Below are 22406 nucleotides of genomic sequence, written 5' to 3'. Positions count from 1 at the left end.
ATATACTCATATACTGGGGAAAGAACACTTTTTTAGGACTAAATTTCATGTAGGTACATATCATTTAATTGGCACCCACTGAAATGCCTACATGTGACAGAAGTTGTCTCACCTTTTGTAGATACTTAGACTACAATAGTTATTTAGCTCTAGAGGGTACATTAGACAAAGTTACCCTCATTTGCAGAGAGGCTGTTATCTCAGCTGCTTCAGAGCAAGTCAACAGTAACACCACAAATACATGGATCCCCATCCAACATTCAAAGAGCACAGTATTTTTCAACAGACTATCAATCTACCTCAATGCAATTCTGGAAGAAAAACAATTTTTAGCCTTTTCGTCTATTAAACATGTTAAACAAGTCTCAGAGCTGATTAATAATCCTACCACACAGAATTCTAGCTCTGCTCACAGCCAAAACAAACAAGCAAAAATGCTTTAAGCAACCCCACTGCAGGTCATCCTAAAGACAAGGATAGAGCAGTTTGCTGCCAACAACATTACGAGCAGTTATCAGGCTTATCCTCCTCAATTAGAGGCTTTTAAAATTGCTGATAGAGGATGTAAGTGTTTTTCATTTACTACTCGGATCTTCACTAAACGTCTCCACGACCTTGTTTCATGCTAGCTTTTTCTAAACATAGAAGGTGCCTCACCCCACGTATTTTTGTGCATGTACTCCAATTACCACAACCACTAAAGCTTCTTATCATTACTGTTTCCAGTTCACTTCCATAAGGGTGTCAGAAGAGAGACTGATACATATCACATGTCAGACACCATTAGCTTTTTAAGCACTGTGTTTTGTGGATATGCTCTTGAGCAGCATTAGGCAAAGTAATGGTAATTAAGTCCCTGGCTACCTGGATTCTTTACAGTTCTGCACAGCCCTATCATAGCTCTAGACCTTAACCAGGGTGGGGGGTAAAATACTAAAAAAAAAAAACCCCTGAGAACTGCAAAATAGCCTACGCTACCCCGTCATTTATTTCTCTAGACCCTTTTCTGTCTTCTTATTGCTTCAAGCTTCGCATGTCAGAAAAAGCATCAACTGAACAAAAAGTATACCCGCTTTTCTCCCTCCCCTCCCCAGGGCTACTCAAGGTAATAACTTTGCTACACGCTTATGCTTTTCTATCAGGGCTGAATTAACCTCCTTAAAAAACAGTCTTTTCTCTTCCCTACACCCTGCCCTCTAAGAACAAAGCTTTCTTTTATTTGTAATGAGCAAAGTAAAATGGTTGTACCACACACAACCAAATTACTACAAACTCTACCAAACCATTCCTTGGTTTAGAACTCTTCTACCTTGTTTTCTACACTGGTGTTTGTTATACTAGAGGCAGTTTGTAAAACAGATAGTACACACAACTAAATGAGGGGACCCGAATTATACCATAAACTCAGTTTGAAGATTTGTAGTCTTATGAGCTGACCTTCACTGCACCAAGCTTGTATTTTAATTGTAATCATGTTGCTCTAATTTCAATTCAGATAGGATGGTTAAAGCCTTGTTTCATGGTCTGGTACTATATCCTAATGCTCTTGAAGGTAACTACTGTGACTAAAAATTAAGATAATTGCAATGGAAAATTATCTCCTCAAATTATAATTCAATGGGGAAATAATAGGAAATAACTAAACCTGAAAATCACATTAGGCAAAAATCACTTCCTGTAAAGATGCAACTTTCATTTGGTGAAGTAGAGAGAAAGGAGTCTTCTCTGACTGTTTATCACCCTCATTCTAGAGTACTGCTGCAACATTTCACCCCATTTTATTAAAATTTCTACTACTTTTACTTTCATTTCTATTTAAACCATTGCTTCCAAAGCTAATGCACAGTGGTTGCTGCTTCCTCTGCAATCTTGACTTAAAGAGAGAACATCTAAGTTATCCAGAGTGAGAATCTTAGCAGCAGAACAGAACTATTTCTGCAAAATTAAAAAGATACAACCTAAGGTGTAGGCTTTTATTCGCAACTTTTTCTGTTCCAATTGTTTTTATACTTACTCATCACCACATTTGTGGAAACAAGCAGCAGAACGTGACTGCTACACTGTGCGGTAGGAGAGGTGATTTAGTCCTGATTGCCCTTATGAAAAGATAGCTATATAACCATTCTATACTAGCCTTAATTTTCTTCCTTAGGAAATAATACTGGTCTGCTACACAAGAAAACTATAAAGACTCATTGCTAAATCTTCTTCGAGTTCTTCTTGAGCCTTATTGGAAGCACTATGCAAGTGAAAAGCCATTTAATAAACATGTCAAAATCATAGGCAGAGACAAATGAAAAACAAGGTCAACTTCAGATTTTCTGTTTACTCCTACTCTTTCAAGAGCAGCAGAATTGATGGGAGAATGAAAGATAGCAGGCAGAGAACTCTGTGATATTCCAGACCAAGCAAATAAATTGTTAAATAGCCCCAAGACCTTCCCTACCTCTCCTCGCTACAAAACAACCTCCTGACTTTCTGCTCCTCCCTGTACTTATGAAATATCACCCTTCCTCAAACAAGCTAAGATGAAGAATGAAAGTTATGCCAGAAAATAGTCTGCGTCACGGACTTTGTCCAGTGCTGTACTCACTGCAGGGGTGAAACAGCTCTGCCCATTAGCTGACGCTGGCTCATTCAGGCTTCTGCAAGACAGTCTAACAAACTGAAGGGAGCCGTTTTGGCAGGAAGCACGTGCGGGCACCTGAATCTTTCTAATGTCTCACTTACTGGATCATCACAAAAAAGTGAGTTTAAAATGCTGAAGTCAAAGCATCTAAACAATAAAGCTTTCAATGGCTTAAAACTACACACAGAGACAACAGGAGAGAGGACACACCATGTCCATATTCCCACCAAACAAAACTTTATCAACAGAAATACTAGATCAACAGCACTTTAGATAAACAGATAATCACAGATCTCATGTAATGGACTTAAAGATGGCAACAGTCAGGAAAAAGTTCTGATATAGTTTGATGAGCAGGAACATGCCCCTCCAACTCTAGAATAAAAATAAGAGAGTCAAGAAGATTGACATAAATACAATTGTATGTTGAGCACTAGGCTTAACCACTGTTGTTTCAGGTATAATGATTTCTGGAAATTACAAGAAAAAAAGAACTAGCAAAATGAAAAGGTTTTTGCAAAATAGTTTCCTGGGCCATGGCTAAAAATAGATCTGTCAGTACTGGCCTGGTCTTCAATCTACCATAAACACACTAGACTGCATGAGACAGGGTAGCAACTTACATCAGGTTTGAATTACACAAAGAGCAATGATGGATAAACACGCACTTGCTTTTGTGATCTCCAGGAAGAGAACATCATGGCCTCTCAATCATAGGGAAACTGACCAAGTGCATCCAAAGTTAGTTAGATTAGCAAACCTGGCATCAGAAAGCAACCTTCACCTGTATGCCTTTAACAACTCTTAACTTGCTCATAAGCTTTACTCTTAACTTTATCCTAATATTTCTTTTTACTTTCTTGATACAAATCACTTTCATTTCCCTGCTAACACAGATTATTAAGTTAACTAGTGAATCCTAAGAAAGAGTAAGCTACTGACAGTGCTGCTAAAGAATATATTGACCAGGCAGACATACCTTGTCTTCAAAGGTCTTCTCAGAAAACATATGCCAGCTGATGCCTACACAAGCTGAGGGAGCAATGTGAAGATCAAACATTTTTTTTCCAGTCATATCATTGAGACTATTTCCTTCAACTTGCACTTAAAAAGATACCCAAATAGATTACCATAATTCAGTATTCAGACCTTACAAAGGGCAAGTGACACTGCTCGACTCCCAGCTCTCTTCTGCCTATGCAGATACATACCAAAACCCCTTTAACAGGAAGATCTTTTTTAATTGGTACAAATACCGTTTATGTTGAAAAGAAACTCTTTCAAAGCATCAAGTGGAATAAAGAGTAAGTACTGAAAACTTAGAAGAACAAGTAAAAAATATATTTAAACTCTGATAGGAGGAATAAACAAAGGATTTTAAAAAGAGACCTCTGCACTTTACAGTAGCCTCCTTACTTCTTCTTAAGTTAAAAATAAAATCAATTATACCAACCGCCTAAACAGACAATGGTCTTTTGGTTAAAACTGCCTGTGGGTACACAGAGACTATCATACAGCATTAAACTTGTATCTCTTCTTCAATTTAATTTCAGCTTCACAAATCTCAAAAAAGATTAAGTAGAAAAAAAATTAGTTTGACATATAAAAGATGCACATATGTTTCCAATGTATATGGACACTGACTTTCTTCTTCATCCCATTCTGGACTTACAGCTCTACACTTACTTAGACCTGCTTTTACTCTGCCATCGATCTGTGACAATTCTAAACTGACCTGAAAAGGGAAGAGTAGGACAGCACCTTCTCAGGTGGTGGTGGGCAGCATACCACCTGCATAGAGAGGCATGTTCAGCTCACATTCATACAGGTGTGTGACCTCTCCAGTGAACTGAATGAAAGCAGCACATCTACTTTCAAAGTAGAATCTGCTCATAAGAAAAAAGTGGCAAGACTGGAACTGTAGGAAAGATTAAAATTTTCAGAAAGCTAAAAATTCTCTCTCTAATCCCTATCACCCTACATGCAGTTAAGATACTGTCCAGAAAGTGAAATCTTGCACAACAGAAAAATTACGGAGATTGCTATTTCAGCAGTAAAGTATCATCTCTACTTTATAGGGTTGCCAAGAATCTTCAATCCAGCATCCTGTTCCCAGAAATTTGTTATCAACTGCTTCCTGAAAACACCCTTTAAAAACCTGTTCTTTTCCAACAAAATTCTGGTTTACTAAACTGCTCTAGAAGTCTGTCATGTTACAGTTCATTAACTGCCACTGGATTTTATGTTACTATTATTTAATGACAGAGGTTGTGTATATGAGGATCTGAAATTAGGAGATCTTTGAAACGGCTGCCATTTTATCCAACATCAGAATCTCTTCTTTTTCTTATTAATTGCAGAAAAAAAGTTTTCATACAATTTCAAAATACTCAAAATGTCAATTCTGACATAGTATGAGTAGTTGCAATTCTACGCAAGCAATGAGTCTATACTTGGTCTAAAAAAAAGAGTCACTCATAGTTTTACAGCCAACATGGTAGGTACAGCTTTCATTCAGTGTCTTTACTAAAAAGTAGTTTACAGGGTTCTGTCTGCTATTATGAAAAGAACCATAAATGTTTTTAAAAAGTTTTAATTCTTTATCCCACATCCATTAAATGTCTCACAGAATTCCAAGCCACCTCCACACACATGTAAGTAAAAGCTGAAGAATAAAAAGCAAGGACTGATTTTATCTCAAGGTTATGGAAACATCATTAAAACCATAAAACCATGGTGTCAAAAATTTATCTTGACATTAGAAAACGTCTCAGTGGAGTTAAAGCCTTATCACGTAATTAACTGCAGATAATTCTGTTTAATACTGAGGATCAGAATTTAAAAACAGTCACAACCTTGATAAATGGCATGTTAAATAAACTGGAGCTTCTGTAGAACGATCAGATAGCAAGAATGAAAAAATCCATCTCCAGCTCAAAGACAGTTGATACAAAAGCAAATTCTCTAGTAAGGACAGGGCAACACTGTCAAAAAGGAAGGTATATTATCCTTCTGAAACATCTCTCCATCCAGTACAGCTGATATTTTCCTCAGGTCTTATGCGAACTAAAATACATTGGGGTGAAATTCTCCTCCCATGGAAAGAAATGGCAAAGCTTTCTTTGATTTTCGACAGGAAGTTACCACAAGTTTGGCCTCAAGGGGACTCCCTGCCCATTAGGCGTCACAAGCAAGTGACTAAAACTATATTAATTTTCACAAAGACACGAGCAGTGGCCAACAGAGAAGGAGGACTGTTTGAAAGAGCTTCCAAGAAGATCTTTTAACCTAAATCAAGTTGGAGATTTTCCAAGAAATATCTGGAATTTAGTCACCTCGCTACAGGACCATTTCTCTTTTTTTGTCTGGCTGTCTGCTTATTTTCCTTCTTGAGGACCCAGTATCAAACAGAATAAAAAATGACCTTTGACTGGACCTTTTTGTGGCCTGCAATGAAAGAACTGATCCAAAAAAGTTCAGTGTTGGAATAAGCACCTACTGAACTTGAAAGGAATGTTGGAAGAGGTTGGGAAAACAAGATTACATCTTGAAGTCATGTATCTGTAGTATTTCTTGATTCTATGACCACACAGAGAAGTCATCACAGCTGGTCTTTTTCAGAGTTACACTACAGAGAAGAGACTGCATAAGCCTTTTATCAGAGAGTTTGCAGTTCTAAAGCCTTAAATTTCACCTGCTGGGAATAAGCATCCCTATTCAGCTTAAGGAAAAAAACCGGCATTTTTTCATTGACATTCAGCTTATCTTCCAAAAAACATTCTACGGGAGTGGCAGAAAATGCATGCTGCTACCTCACTAGGGATGGGGGTATATTAAAACCATATTTTAATATAATGCCATACTTCATAACACACTCATCTGACAACCAAATCAGGAAGGCTATAAACTACCACATGGAAAATTAGAGTGACAATAGAGCTTTCCAAAAAGTGCTGTGTTTGACAGAACTCTGAACGAGATACTAATTTTACTCACATGTAAAGCATACGGGTATACTTAGTCGATCGCTCCTTCCTCCCAACCAACTCACCTGTTCAGTCAGATTCTTCTGTCCCTTCTGTCAATTCTTTTTATTATCAGTGATAGGAAGTACCTGTACCCATGATAGGTCTATGTCATTTGCTCTCCATTTTCCTAGGGCAGACTATCACACAGACTCAGTAAAATGAGCAAAAGGAGGAAAGGAGACCTACTATAATGGCCTGAGAGCTTCTGAATTTTCAGAAAGGGGGGTGGGGGTGGGGAGGTAGGGGTGGAAGCAACAGCAACTTAAAAACGCGGTACTTTGCAGTACATTGAATAAGGTAGGGACAAGTTCACAGTGAACATAAGGAATAGGTTAAGTTAAAAACATCGTGGTGATAGCAAAGCTATAGTGGGGCAAATTTTGTCATTAACAGGAACATTCCTAGTTCTCCAGTTAATAGGATATGGAGCTGGAAAGTCTTGACTTTCACTCTGCCCTTGATGCTCACTTGCATCACCTTGGTAAAATACACGGAAGGGAAGAGGAGGTGCACATACGTGCAGATGCTTGTACATGTGTGTACATAAAAACATTTAAAAGCTTCCTTATTTTCTTCACCAGTGCTTCAATATATTGACCAACCATCACACTACTCCTGTAAAGCCACCACGGCCAGCCTCCATCTTAAGTTTATTATTGCATATAAGGTAACAACATTTGTAAAGAATGACTTACAAGCTGTGACTCAGTTCAGACCAGTTAGGCAGTGATCATCATCTGATACTCAGCCTTATCTTCAGCTGTACAAATTCACTAAACCAGATAATACATCATGCATATTTAATGTGAAATGCATCTGACAAAGTTCAGGCCAAACCAGCACGCCAACACAAGACAGTAAAAGTTTGAATGGAGACTAGGTAGTGCATAAGGTTTTTATCTACAAGTCCTTTTGACTGGGTTTTTCAGGGAATATTGCAACTTTATCTCACAGCAGTCTAATCACCAATTAAAAAAAAAAAAATCAAGAAAAACAATACTGGTGATTATATTACTCCTACCCCTTCTGTCCATAGCAAAAAAGATTGCACAATTGTGCAAACAATTAAAAAAAAAAAGGTTAAAAAATCATATATTGCTTTTTTATTTAATTTCTCTAAAAAAGCTCTTCCTTTTGCTGATATCAGAGAAAAACATCTAGGAGTTTGACTTCCTTCATAAGAAAACACTTACTAAAACACCTAAAATATGCATGAGTCAAGATAAATCTTATGATTGAATTTATCAATTAGACATCAAAAAAATGAAATAAAATTAAAACTAAGACTGTTCTCCATATGAAGTACTTCTGCTAGCTTTGTTCAAAAGAAGCTTTCTGAATTGAAAGCAATAAAATATGTACAGCAAAATCCAACATTATTTAGTCAGTAACATAACAAACATTTTACATATTGTGGAAATTAACTTCAAGTATTTTACATGTAGCCTTTTAGAATAGATGATCCACACGGCCCTAGAGAAAGCAGTTTGTGGGATACAGTAGTGTCAGGAACACCCATTAGCACATACTACTAAATGACAAAATGGAATAGGAGTATATCTGCAAATATAAGATATTGCATTTTGCAGAAAAATTCTTGGCTGAACATCACTGTGGAAAAATTACTTAAGTTGATTGACTCAATTGTTTCTGAACTTGTTTGTTTTTTAATGCAACTTGTGGGTTTTTTTCCAGGAGCTTTACCATGATAATTTAAAAAGGTAAAAGACAACATATCCTCTGGCTGCTGCTTTACTTTTGAACTGTTACAATTATATAAAAGCTATACTTGTGCTTAAATACTGACTTATTAGAAAAAAATAGATTGATTTTACTTTGCCATATATCACATTCTGGAGGTATCTACTGAACCCCCATTCAAAAATAAATCAAGAACACAAAGAAAGGATAATTTATGAGTTGTCAAGGAATCACATTTTAACACTTACTTTTGTGAAGATCTGAAAAAAGTCGATTGCAGGTGGCAAGTGAGAAGCGTCCTGGATCTCCGTTTTCAAATACAGTTGCAACGTCTGTGTAAGGTGCCTGAGGCCATCTTTCATTTCGTCACTTAATTGTTCAATATCTTAAGGGGAAGGGAAAAAAAAGTATATCATGTCATAAATAGAATGTTTCACCAATATTTTGAAAATGTCCAATGGCAGCCATAGAGTCTAGACATTTCCAGTCCCAGAACTAATCTTGACAGAGGGCAATTTTGACAGAGGGCAAACATTTGTCATTTTTGTGACAACTACCTATCAACACACAGAAGAGTTTATCAGGTTGCTACTGCTAAATCATATGAATACAATGGTGAGCTAAAGATCAAAAGCCAATAGATAAAGCAGATGTGTAAGCAAATATAAGACATTATAAAAGAAAACTAGGCATCTGGGTTTTTAACATTAAAAATGTGCTTCAAAGTTTATGCAGCAGTACCTTCCACCTTGCAGCACTGCATATTTCTATACTGTATTCCCCATAGATGCATCAGAAACACTTTATGCTGGCAGATCAAAAGGGAAAGTATTTTAGAGACAAAGGTAGTTTCGTACACAGCAGCTGGTAAAGGGAATGGATATGGAAGAATATTAAGCAAATATCACTTTATTAAATACCAAAGCACCATTATTCATGTTTCACAGATAGGAATCCTGAAGCAGAAAGAAACAATAGTCCTTTTTTTTCTAATGCATGACCTGATCATGTATGCATCAGGTCACTGATAACATGAAAAGTGAAACTCAGCTAAGTTCAGTGCCTGATTACTGGCTTCCCATTTTCTTTTTCATGCCAGTTAGCACAAAATGACTAAGGCCTAAACGGACAATGTAAAGGTGAACAGATTCAAGCATCAGCCTATAACAAAGGGCAAAGATTATTATTAGGCACTATGAATCAATTTCATCTCTGCAAAATGGTGAATTGTCATTTTATTTTAAGCATCCACCCTTAATGGGAATGGAAATATCCTTTTACCAAGAAAGCTTCTTCCCCATACTTTAGATCCAAGCTTGTTGGCCTCCTGGAAGGGCAATTCAAGATCTGTGTTCCTCTTTAAAGCTATCTCCTAGTCACTCACTTAAAAAAAGGACGCAATTAAAGCAGTCACTGGGTTTGGTTAAACAGCTGTCTAGCGTGTACAATACTTGGGCTTCTGTGCTCTATCCCACCTGCCATCCCTCTGCTCAAAGGTCCTGGCTAGGTTGCAAATTGGCTATCACGGAGTTTCCATTTCCATTTCACACATACCACACAAGGAGAGACATGCTCTCACAGAGCAACCAGATTCAGTGCCTCTCAAGGTTCAAATCAGTTAGTACTAAGAACACTGAGATATGCCTCTCCATACCTGGCACAAAGTCTGTTTAACTAAAGTATTTGCGTTTTTATAGCTACCAACAGCACTACCCATGTGCATCTCAACAGTGTAGCCATTTGAAGGCGAGCTTGCAAGCATAAATGAACGTACATGTTAGAAATCCAGATGTGTGCTCTTCACAATGTATGGAAATCTCTGGTATAGAAAAGTGTCATATCTATGAGGACTGTGTCTTCAAGAAGAGCAGCAAACTAGCAAACTTTCAGATGACTGGAAAACTTAACTTAAAAAAACCCAAACAAAAAAAAAAAACCAAAACATGAACATAAACTTGCATTTCTTATATAATGTTCCTTTGAAACTAAAGATGGTTTTTACTTCAAATGTAATTTTTCCAGACATGATGTTGTTCATCTTAAATTACATGATGCACACTGAAAAATGAATTATGACAAAGACAGGAAGGCATGATTTGCTTCATTAACAGCACATAAAACCCCTCGAGAATGGAGAAGGGGAATCGTGTAAGCAGCACAGTATAAATGGACACTGAAGTTTAGGACAGATGTGAACAAAAATACTGAATCCAACTGGAACTTCAGAGAAAATTGGCAGAGACAGGAGCAGAATGTAATTATCCACGTTTAGATATATATATTATATATGTTAGAATAACAAGACATCAGAGCTAATGATCCCAGCAAAAAGTCCCATGGAGTCTTTAACGGCAAATGATCAAGACCTGGTTTTCACAGCACATCAAGAATCCAAAGCCAAAAGCAAAGTGAAACGAAACTTGTGAATGCTGTCATTTTTGCATTTTTAAGACACTTTTTTCAATTGCGTAAGAACCCTGGTGTGAGAAAGAAAATGCTATAAAAGGCCTGTGGAAAATTTTCTAAATAAGGCATGGGGATTTAATTACACAGCTCTGATACCAATACAAGTAAAGGAGCAAAAACCCTGCCCGTAGTACAGCACACAAAGTATTTTCTGCATACTGAACCTTGGTAAGTGAAAGCAAACTTAATTTCTGAATGATCATAACAGATAGTGAGCCTGTAGAACCACATAAATAAGAAATTGTCTGATAATAAATGAGAACTAGCAGAAGTAGCAATGCACACAGAGACATCTCCTACTTAATCTTAGTTTCAGGGTACACAATGAATTTGAAGGATCTATGGAGCTTGGAATAGAACTTTATAAAGGGCTAGATGCCTCCACATGGGTTTGTTTTGGTTTTAATATACGTATTATGCATTTTATCAGATAACTATTCAATAAGTGTATAAAACTTTACATGTTTTTATTCAAGTTATATGTCACCCACACTGAAAATCACCCAACCATATAAAGTAACATTGAAAAGTAATAGTCTAAAGGAGACTGAGACAACATAGTGACAGTAACAATTTTCAAATACTTGTGACTTTCAGGAAAAACAAACAAACAAAAAAAAAACAATGAAAAAAAGAAAAGAAAGAAAAAAAAAGAAAGAGAGGACTATCAATTAGAATCCTATTTGTCATGTTTCTGATTAGCGTTGAAACACTATCTTCTGTTATACAGATGCTTCCTGAGAAGTGTTTTTCCTTCAGAAGGTCATGACCTGTATTCTAGTTCATGTGATTCTCTCCAATGAAATCTTTACCCTATACACTTAGGCCTCTAATGAAAATGCTTTTCTGACTTTCCTATGGATTCTACCAAGTACCAAAGAAAAGAAAATCCTTACAAACAACGTCCGTAAATTGTGCAGTAAATGGGAAAATGTTGTGAAATAACAGTAGCTTTCTCAGGATACAGAAGCAGTAAAAAGCATCACAGCTACCACAAGTTGACACACCATGCCAACACACTCTTTTGGACTATTCTAACTGCAAAACCCTACAGACTGCCCATTCACTCTAGTAAGAAGCTGTGAAAAAAGCAAAAGGAAAGGGTTAGCTGAAAACTTTACATAGGATTATGCAAGCATCATAGGCCATTTGTATGGTATTCTGTAAATTAACACCTTTGGTTAATGTCTAGGAGTCCTGAACACCTTGCGCGTTGGAGTTAAGAAGATTACACAGGAATTGTTATTAAAGCTCTTAGAGTAAATACAGATGAAACACTAGTCGTGGTTCTCTCATCTGCCTCCTCCTAAAGTAACTTGCTACGGACAAGCTGTTTCTCTGTCAGTGAGAGGACAGTCATCCCACCTGTATCACAGGCCGTATTAGCATTTCCTTCAGAATGAGAATGTTAGTAGATGCTTCCGGCCATTTTACAGATTTTTGTTCCATCTATCCATTGCAGCTCAGGCCTGTTCAATACAAGCTTCTCTCCAGACAACTCACCACACTATTCCCCTTGTCTCCAGCCAAATCAAGGGAAGCTGAGATCATGTCCTGAGGAGTACTGAGAAACCTCAGTTTGTATCGAATATCAGTTACACAAAAATCTTTGCCTACACTAGAGAAAAAAATCGCTGTACAAGCAATCAATATTTAATTTTTAAAGGGAAACTCTTCCTTTCCCTGTGGCTCCTCCTGTGCCACTGTGCAACCAGCCATTGGTAGAATACGGCACCATAAAGAATTTTTTCCCTGGATCCCAGTAGTGCCATAAAGCATAGAAGTCCATAGTCTTCATCATTTTAACTTCATTTGAAACATCTGGAAATGCTGCTCTTAATTCAGATACTAATCTAATTCCCCATAAACCTTTGTTACAGAAAATCCTGACTTTTTAATTATTGAAATTCATTCCCTCTATTCCTTTTTCTCCATTGAAAAGTTATGTAGAAGACAGAAATACACATATCTCTTGTAAATTTTACATTTCATTCCTTTTTCTGGAAGCTATTTTGAAGCTTTATGCAACAGCACATAAATATTAAAAAAAGGAAAATCTCAATGTAAAAATATATGTATTTTTGTATATGTGTATAAAAATATTGGCACCGTATGTAATAAGGCAGACATCAGGTAAATTAAATACTGAACAGGCAAGATGTACACTGTAAAATGAGAAAATATATTAAAGCCAAAAAATCAGGTGCAAATTTTGCTTGAACAAGACTCACACGTTTTTCCCTTAATTTTTGAAAAGAACTGTTCTTCTCCACAGATGTTTTAGCAGGTTTTGTCTTTGATTTGGTTATTCTACACAGCAGACCTTCAGAAGGCAAGCTGCAAGAAAATCAGGTGGCCATTCTGTAAAGCAGAAGTTGGAAGCATCTCCTGCAATATGGTTGGCAATTACTTACTTGACTGAAGATCGGAAAAAGAGTAGAGTCTCTCAGAAAGGCATGTCGATTGTCTAAGCTGTAAAGAAAAACAGATAATTAACACTTACATAGCATGCTTTATCTTGAAAACACTCTACAACATTGATTAGTCAGTATGGTATGCCTGTAAGATGATTAGGTAAGGCTAACAGCATCAACACAAATCTGGTCATTCCGTACTTGCTGTAAACCATCATAAAAATAATAAGTAGTTCTTGGTGTTATAATGCTTCCTACTAATTTAGGGTTTTTTAGGGGGTTTTGGGGTCTTTGTTTTGTTTTGGTTTTGGTTTGGTTTTGGGGTTTTAATCTTTTTTTTTTTTTTTTTTTTTTAACTTTGACAGTTTACCCTTAGTAATTTACTTTAGCCTTTCACACTATAATTGAAAGCAATCCATGTGCTTAGCAGTCTCAGATTTCATGTAACTATAATTAATGCACAGTATAGCTAAGTACATATTTGCCCTTTAAAAAAAAATTATGCACACACTCTTCTCAACCATGTATAAATTGGGATATTAAATCATATTTTATCACTTCAGACCACAACAAATGCACACATTTGTACCCAAAACAGACAGCATCATGGCAGGGTCAGTAAAAAAAATTTTACAAAATGGGCAAACCCTTTTTGATTTACAATCTCACACAGTCATAAGCTGCTTAACGCAACAGAAAATTTAGCCCACGTAAATTAATCAAACAGTGGGAATTTCAAACACCCAGGACTTCCAAGAGAGTTTAGAAAAAGGAAGAAGAAAAAAAAAAGTAATTCAGACTAAGAGAAGCCGACATTGAAAGCATGGCACTGTGCCCAGCTAGCTAACAGCGTTTCTGTCCTTACCACTCATTCAAATAGGGCTGAATGAGGTTTCCAGTGAAATTAATGGAAAAGCACCAATAACTTCAGTAGTATCGAAGAAAAAACAGTGTTTTCCTTCTAGGCAGAAATAAGTTTAGAATGCTACCATGTAGTCATAGGAAAAGAAAGTCAGTAAACAAGCCCCTTGAGCTTAATTATGTCCATTTTAGTATCTCTTGATCCTTTCAGCATTTCTGCAAATTAATCAGTAATCTTGTAATGTAATATGCAGTCCAATTTTGTTCAGCAATCCCAGTCACTTCAGCTTTCTAGCTCTTAATTACATTAAAAATGTAGAGTGAAAAAGTATTTATCTGAATCTGCTACACTGAATAAATCTAAAAGAATGTCACTTACTAGTTTAAAAACAATCCTGCCAGCAAGTCTGACAGAGTCTGGAGGAAAAGTAGGCTCAATGCTCTTAAGACACCTGCACTCCTGCTTGTGGTCCAGCCAAGCTTCTTTCTGTCAGGATGTTTTAAAAAAAGAAGAGAAAGAACAAATCTGCATGTTATTTTACATAACATATATCCTATTTTTTAATATATATACACAAATATTTTATATATACATATCATTATTTATACATGCTCACAAACATGCTCAGCCTTGCCATGGGCTGGACCTGGGGATCCAGAACCACAACAGCACCACAGCCATTGAGCCAGGCTGGGAGGAACGGCTGCAGGGCCACAAGTCAGTTCCAAAGGCCCACGAAGGGGACTTCTTCAGGGGATCATGTCCACCAACTCTGCAGCATCCAACACAGGCTACTTCAGATACCAACTGCCAAAGAAACAGCAGCACACACACTTTACCAGCATAGTCTAAGACTGCGACTGCATCTATAACATGAGTGTTGTGGAAAGGGACAGGCTGGGTTACCCACTCAAACCAACCCCATCACACCATTCCCTCCTCTAACATAATTAATTGTGTAACTGATAATACGGATACTGGAGCTACAGCAGCACAGGCTCAGGACACAACAGTATCACCATTACGCTGCCCCAGAATTTAACTTAACCTTTAAGAAAACCTAAGAGAAACACAAACAGAACACTCTATGGTCACGTTCCCAGTCCAGTTCCTTGCCAACAAAAACCTTACTTCACCCTGCTTCATGTCACTGCCTGACAACATAGCTCTTACCATACTTTTTTGAACATTGTATCTGACACCTTTAATGCACAAAAGGAATATGTAAAGACAGAATGAAAACAGCACAGAAACCTAGAAGAAATACCTTCATTTCTTGTCCCATGTTCCTGCTATACAAATCATTTTCTTTACCTCTATGCAACGTGCTATATATAGCATTATCAGCTTAGTTCAGACTGATATCACCATTCCAGCTAGCTGAATTTTTATAAATGGGCTCTGATTCTCATTTCATTGTGGCAAGAAGAGATGGAGCTGCATACTTCACAAGATGGGAGAGAACTAGAAGGGATGCTAAAATTTCCTCTACTATCTTAATTCCACCAACATTCACAACACTGCAGGCCCGTGTTCACTCAGCAGCCAAGACCACAGAGGCCTTCAGAGTCTGTCCACTTCACCAAAATGCAGCTGCTCTAAAGCAATGGTCAAGTCTTCCATGCTGCAAAAACTGTCTCCAAAGAACCCTGAGCTGATGAGGCCTTAGTGTCCATGGCTGGGAAGACTGGTGATGGTATTTTCACAGTTCAGACCAGGGGTTGTCGCTGTAACCAAAATTTACCAAAATAGAAGATGGAACCAAAAACATTTTAGTTGCATGTACTACCTGAACCTGCAATCATTGTTTCATGGGCCACTTTTATTAGAGTAGCAAAGACTAACACTTCCATAGCAGAGAAGAGGCAGGATGACAAGGTGAGGGAAAGCTGCTATTCATTAAAATACATACCTCCTCTTTTTTTTTTTTTTCTTTTTACCCCTCCCCTTCCTTGCCCCCCTCCAAATCAGTGTGGAAGGACAACAAAAATGAGTCTTCAGCTAAAGAAACACGTTGGAAGAGACAGCCAATTTCTGATTGCCTTTTTTTTTGGTCTTCTGTCTTTACAAGCTGAAAATTCTGTTTATAATTTACAAAAACTCCAAGCCCATCTCATTAACATAGTACATATTTACACATTTTATTTATATATTCACAGTATATGTTTGAAGCCACTCAGCTGTTTCAAATACTTTTAAAAAGCAAATTGAAAAAACAGGGCACAGCAAAAAAATTCTACAATGACAAGAACTCAGAACAACCAAGGAGTTCTGAAGGTGACATTTCCTCACAGATATGCAGGAAGGCGAAAAAAAAAAAACGAACTCAGAAAAACAGCTTCTGTTAGGTAACTGCCACAAAGAAAATGATAAAATGTCTAATACAAAGAAATTACGTGTTCAGCAATAAAAAAAAAAAAGAAGAGGGACTGGCAGTGATATGTGCAAGCGCACATCACACCTGCAGATGCTGACATGCTAGTTATAAAGATTACAAAGGCTATCACACATTTTTTTCTTAAGCTGTGTTTAAGTGGGGGAATTGTTTCAGGTAACTAGGTTTCAGCACCAGTAGCATTTATTCTATTTCATTCAGAGTTTTTTCCCCCCTTTGGCTTATAGCTAATAAATAAATTGGACTTTTTAGTTCTTTCAGATACGTGGAAGATTTGTGATTTCATTTCCTTTACCCATAACTCTACAAGGGGAAAAAGTGACACCAAGAAGGCATTAATCCAAATACAGTTAGTGTCACATGCTGTCTGACAAATAAAAGTTAAGTATCTAGTGCTGAATAGAATTATTCTTGTCTAGAAGAAACAAGGTCATGCTTGTAAATGCCCAGACATCATTCTGTGTAATACAATTATATTGGCATTTTTATCCCACTTAAACTAAAATTGTTCTTTGGAGTAAGCCTTTATCTGTCAAATTTTTTCCCTACATAAATGTTGCACAGAATTTTAAACATGCTAGAGGTGACATCAAAATGATTAATAGCTTACCCAACCAATAAAGCCCTAATGAGATGAAATATGCAGTACCACATAGCATCATATGCCACGTTTCTTTGAGATGCATTCCCACGTGAGAAGAGCAGTTCAAACACACGCCTTCTGCAAAGCAGAGCTTCAGCTGAAACTGATGCCAAAAAGGAATTAGTCTGACTCCTCTGCAGAAGGGGCACTGGAACGGGGACTGCCATTCGCCTCCTCCCAACTGTGCGGGGAGAGGGGGGAAAGGCTCCAAATACATTAAGGATAATGAAATTCAACAATATTTCTTCTCAATACCAATACAACAAGGATACAAATTACAGAACAATATGAAACCATGAATATTTGTGACCCTGGAGAGACCTACCTTTAAAGTTGGTCTCTAACAATATTTATTGGTTGATTTATATTAGTCCCACAGTTCTCCATGGGAGGTTTTCTTAACTCTGCGTATCCTGGCTTCCACTCGAGGTTTTTATATCCCATACCCAGTGTAAGTGCAAATACTGCAGTGCAGAGGTATGGCCACCTGGTATGACCCTTCTCCATCCCCACCAGGGAAGGTATTCCAATTTTGCAATTTCTCCCCCATCCCCACCCCCCCTTTAGAAATGAACACTATCAGAAGGAAGTAAAGAAAGACAAGTAAACAGTACAGGACAGTACCCAACCCAACACTCCTCCTCTGCGCTTCACTATGCTTAGGAACTCAGAAAGAATATCCCTCCTTTTATCTCCTCCCAAATTGTTGTCTCTCATTCAACCTCAGTGTACCCCAAGTTCTTAGAGTCTGAGAGTCTGCCCCCACCACCACCCCCTAACGAGCACCACACAAACACCAATGCACCACTGGGGTTCACCGGACAACCCAGGCCCAGGATCATCTCCTGCTGGCTCAGGGAATGGGTAAAGGCACCTCACAACTGCCTGCAAAGTCTTGCATATTTTTAGATCAGCTGTTTTGCCAATGTGCGTCCATTCTTACATGGACACATGCTATCCCTGTCTCCCAAAGGTCCCTAACCCTATGAAAGATCCTAAATCAATGTTTATGAAATGAATGTTACCCTTGTCTCCTATGCAGAATCAAAAAAATGAGTGCTTCCTGCAGATTAACATGCTAATGAAAAGCAGTTAAAGACTAGAGATCATTAACAACAACAACAACAACAAAAATCTAAGTGGTATATTTTTCCACTGAAAGGTTTTGATTTGTTAAAATGTCATAATTTGTAATTTCCAAAGGATTGTTCAAAGTTTTACAGAATGTCTTTTTTCTTTTTTCAATAATGTTTGATAATGGCACATTCCGAATTCTGTCTGAAATTATTCTCCTGTTTTCCACGGATTATTATCTGTATTACTGGTCTCCAATCTACAGGATGTACCAAATTAATGAACATTGCCAGGGAGATCACAGCAGTGATTATGAGGAGCAGCAGATGTGGTAGCTCTACATCTGAAGGGACACTCAGCCAAAATAACACTGTTAGAAGGCAGCATCAGGAAATTAGGCATCAACAAGTGGGAAAGGGGCTACAACAGAGAAGTGTTGAAGACAGGCAAAAGTCAATAAGGTCCAACTGAAAAACACATTGAAAAGCAAGAGGTCTACATACACTTGATCCTGAAATGAGAAATCAGTTGAAAAAGGTCAACCCACAGGATCTCTTATGATAACTTCCAGTCCCAATTGTAATATTTTTGAAGTAAAGTGTTAATAGTGAAACCAAACTGCTTCAACTGGCCTGAAAAATATTAATGGGAAATTTTAAAATTTGGCACAACTCACTTGACACTATGGAGATTTCTACAAAGTGGGAATCCTAATTCCCATATAGTTTTGTTCAGGACTCCTGGCCCTGCCCACATATCTCCTTGAAGGATAACAATTCTCACCGTAAGTTCCAAAAAGGGAAATATCTTTCAAAAGACTATTTCTTCTCCTACAGATTAGCCCAAAGAGAGTTTTTCTTAACCACCTGAAATTTTAAATCAAATGAAGATTTTTACAAGGTATTTGCAGCTTTTAAAACGGTTCATTTTGTAGATCTTAACATAGAAATCCCGTGCTGCATTTAGTCTGAAGCTTCCTTCACAAAGTCCATCTTTATACTAAACCTAGTTCAGCTACTTGGATTAATCTTTTTTTTTAAAGTCTGAATTTTACATTCATTCTGATTTCATTTAATGTATTAACGAGAAAACTCCAGAAAACTGTCAGTTTTTAAGCCTAAGCTAAGTGTTTTGAGTTGTAGGATTCATTTAACACACACCAAAAAATAATCAAACCATTCTGCAACTAAGTGATAATTGTAAATCTAACCACAGAATTTGCATTTCCAAGTTATCTATATTTATAAAACTAAAATAGTCCTGTTCTGCCAATATTCACTTTTTTAAATGTGCAAACTACAATTTCATTCAATACCCTGCTGTGTATTTCGTTCAGCAGTTAGTTCAGTTGGAAGTGCACATATAATGAACTGCATTAAAACAACAGAGGCTAAGCAGGGCACAAAGCCTTTACCTCGGCCAAGGACAGCTTTGCTAACAGCTGCTATAAAACCAGAGCTGCACAGTAGTTTAGTCAGCTTATCAAAAGAAAATATGAATAAGAGGACAGTCCTCAAAAGCAAACAGATCTGGCTGGTCTCAGTTTTATCTGGATCATCTGTCCTGAGTCGTCAATCCCAATAAATTCACTGTTTTTACTAGAAAACATTTTTTCAGTTATTCTCAATTTTTCACCTAATTTCATAGGATATTATATAATATTCATTAAAAATAGTTTATTGACATTAACAGTTCAAGATACTACGTAACTGTAAATACACAGCATTTTAAGTGCAGATTACTTTTAGCAGAAGTAGCCTGTCTCACTGAAATCAATAATTACAACTGTGGATGGCTTCAAGCACATGAACCCTAAAGTTGAACGTACAAAGCAAAGAGACCCAAGATGGCTTCAGGCTATCCAGTGTGAATCCCTGAAGCACGTTCACGTAGTTGTTTTCCCCAAGGAGGATGCCCCACTTCCTACCTACATTGCTACTACACCTAAGCTGGAACAGGGTTTTGTATCACAGCTTGCAGATTTGCCAGCACAGCCTCATTTCACATTAGAGACTCGCCAATAGAAGATTCACCAATGACTCTCTTGGCAGATACTTGTTTTAAACTTACCTTACAAATACTCTGGTCTTTTATATTCTTCACAGTCATATTTTCCTTATGACCTCCCACAATAAATCTACCTGTGGCATTATTATTGATGCTACAGTAAGCACTTAATGGACGTTGCACACATTTGCCATACAATGAATCAAAGTGACATATCTTCCTCCTTTCCCCCTCCATATGTTTTAATCCCAAAAGTGAGGGGTTTCTGGCATGTTGAGAACACTGCAGATTATACTAAGGCAGAACTGTTTATAGAAGCACATGACTGAATATCAAGGACTTAACTTGAAAAGTTCATATACATTTAATAGAGTATCACTAGTAGTCCGTTTTGACCATGGGTTTTTTGTTTGGGGTTTGGTTTGGTTTGTTGGGTTTGGGGTTTTTTTTCCACTTTTCTCTATTTAGAAAAACAAACAGAAATCACAATGCAAAGCAAAGAGGAATCATTTAAAAATTCAAGGGTTCTGTAAGGTGACCCACATAGTTCGAATCTCAGGTGCGTGGTTCTCTGCTGTGTTAGACCTTATACACTCATTTTCCCTTGCGTGTCCACTCAGTACCACATCCTGTTACCTTCTGCTCACAGACTTAAGTGACAATACAAGCCAAATATAAAAGCTAAGGTTTTGGGTTTGGACACCTTTAAGAACTGTTTCATAGGACAGAATCACAGGAGGATTCAGGTTGGAAGAGATCTATGGAAATCTCTAGCTGCAGAGCAGGATCAGCTCTGGGGCCAGACCCAGCTCAAAGCTTTATCCAGGGTGGGTTTGAATCCCTCTAAGCATTCAGATGACACGCACACCCTGGCCAGCCTGTTACACCTCTTGGCTGTCCTTAGGGTGAACAAGCTTTTCCTTATATTCCATGTGTACCTCTCCTCTTTCAACCTAAGCCTGTTGTCCCCTTGTCCTCCTGCCATGCACCGTGAAGAGCCTGGCTCCATCTTCCTGATACCTTCCTCTAAGATTAAGTTTTGCCCAAGGCCTTCTCTTTTCTGCACATTCTTGACCCTCATTTCCTCTTAAAAAACTGGAATATATACTTTGCCATGATAAAGACTATTCTTGAAATACAAATTGTTTTACTGCAAAATTGACTTAGAGCCCTCAGTCTAGCCAGCAAAGCTGAAAAATTATTCCTCCCCCTCTAACCAAGCACATCCAAAGACCATGCATTTCAGCTTAGTTTTGACTGCTGCACTGATTATATTCTTATATTTGTAGCTATAAAAATAAAAATACTCAAGTAAAGCAAGGCATCATGTTTACACATTTTGTCCATAACTACCAATAAGAAATTGTAGCGTGGAGGTATGACCCTGTACATAAACTACTCAAATGCTTGATTTTGTCAACCCTACAGAGCTGTTACTTTTTCATCTTACCTGACAAGATTTACCACAGTATTTAGCAACCTTGCACTGAGAGCATCTGTGCAGATGTTCATTCCTGTTTAGAAAAAAAAAGAAAACCAGTTATAAATAAAAACAGAGCTTTGTATTTATTCTTCTTACATTACTAGCAATTTTCAAATAATCCAAGGCAAGAAAAATATCTGAAAAACAAGAGTAGTCTAAAATGCACTGTTACACAAGAAGAAATGGTCCATGGTTACGTTCAAAGCTATATTCACAATCCTTTACTCATGTGACTCAGCACCTCTGGCGCTACTTTGGATCAACAGTAAAGATATCAAATGTGCCTTTTTTTTTTTTTTTTCCATATAGCTATAACCCCGAGGAGTTTGATTTTGTAGATAACATAATGATAAGAGCTTGGAATACGGCTAGTTAATTTATTATCTGTCTTGAGCCTGTCTTAAGCATGTATCATTATCCATTGTAAGACCTTGCTGTGAACCTGCAGTTGTGACATCAAGTTATAACTTTTTAACAGTCTGTGGTGACATGTCAGCAGAAATTTCTGTCTTAAGAGAATAATTCTGACTGGTGGACAGTGACACCAAAATAAAAATTCATGTAGGGGGGAAAAATTAAAAGTTCAGAGAAATCTAGAAGGATAACTATCAGAGCTATACATCACAGTCTAAGGTTAAAAGCTCCTCCTGACTTTAATACCATTTCCTGATGCTGTCTTAGGTTATATGAGTTAAGAAGACATC

General features: G+C 37.4%; 1 protein-coding gene across 5 annotated transcripts in view; it reads right to left on the bottom strand.

Annotated features, from left to right (window-relative positions):
- SMYD3 (SET and MYND domain containing 3) overlaps positions 1–22406 on the bottom strand; it is a 425447-nt gene that overhangs the window by 349419 nt on the left and 53622 nt on the right. For all 5 annotated transcript variants that reach the window (XM_075089357.1, XM_075089355.1, XM_075089356.1 and 2 more), the window contains exons 2-5: positions 21670–21733; positions 14479–14586; positions 13239–13296; positions 8607–8743 (exon numbers count right to left, since the gene is read on the bottom strand). In XM_075089357.1, coding sequence (XP_074945458.1) covers positions 8607–8743; positions 13239–13296; positions 14479–14586; positions 21670–21733 — 367 coding nt within the window. The remainder of the gene's footprint in view (positions 1–8606; positions 8744–13238; positions 13297–14478; positions 14587–21669; positions 21734–22406) is intronic.

This window comes from Phalacrocorax aristotelis, chromosome 3 (assembly GCF_949628215.1).
Source record: "Phalacrocorax aristotelis chromosome 3, bGulAri2.1, whole genome shotgun sequence".
NCBI classification, from domain to species: Eukaryota; Metazoa; Chordata; class Aves; order Suliformes; family Phalacrocoracidae; genus Phalacrocorax; species Phalacrocorax aristotelis.
Note: the sequence above shows the minus strand (reverse complement) of the source record. Positions and strands in the feature narration are given on the sequence as shown.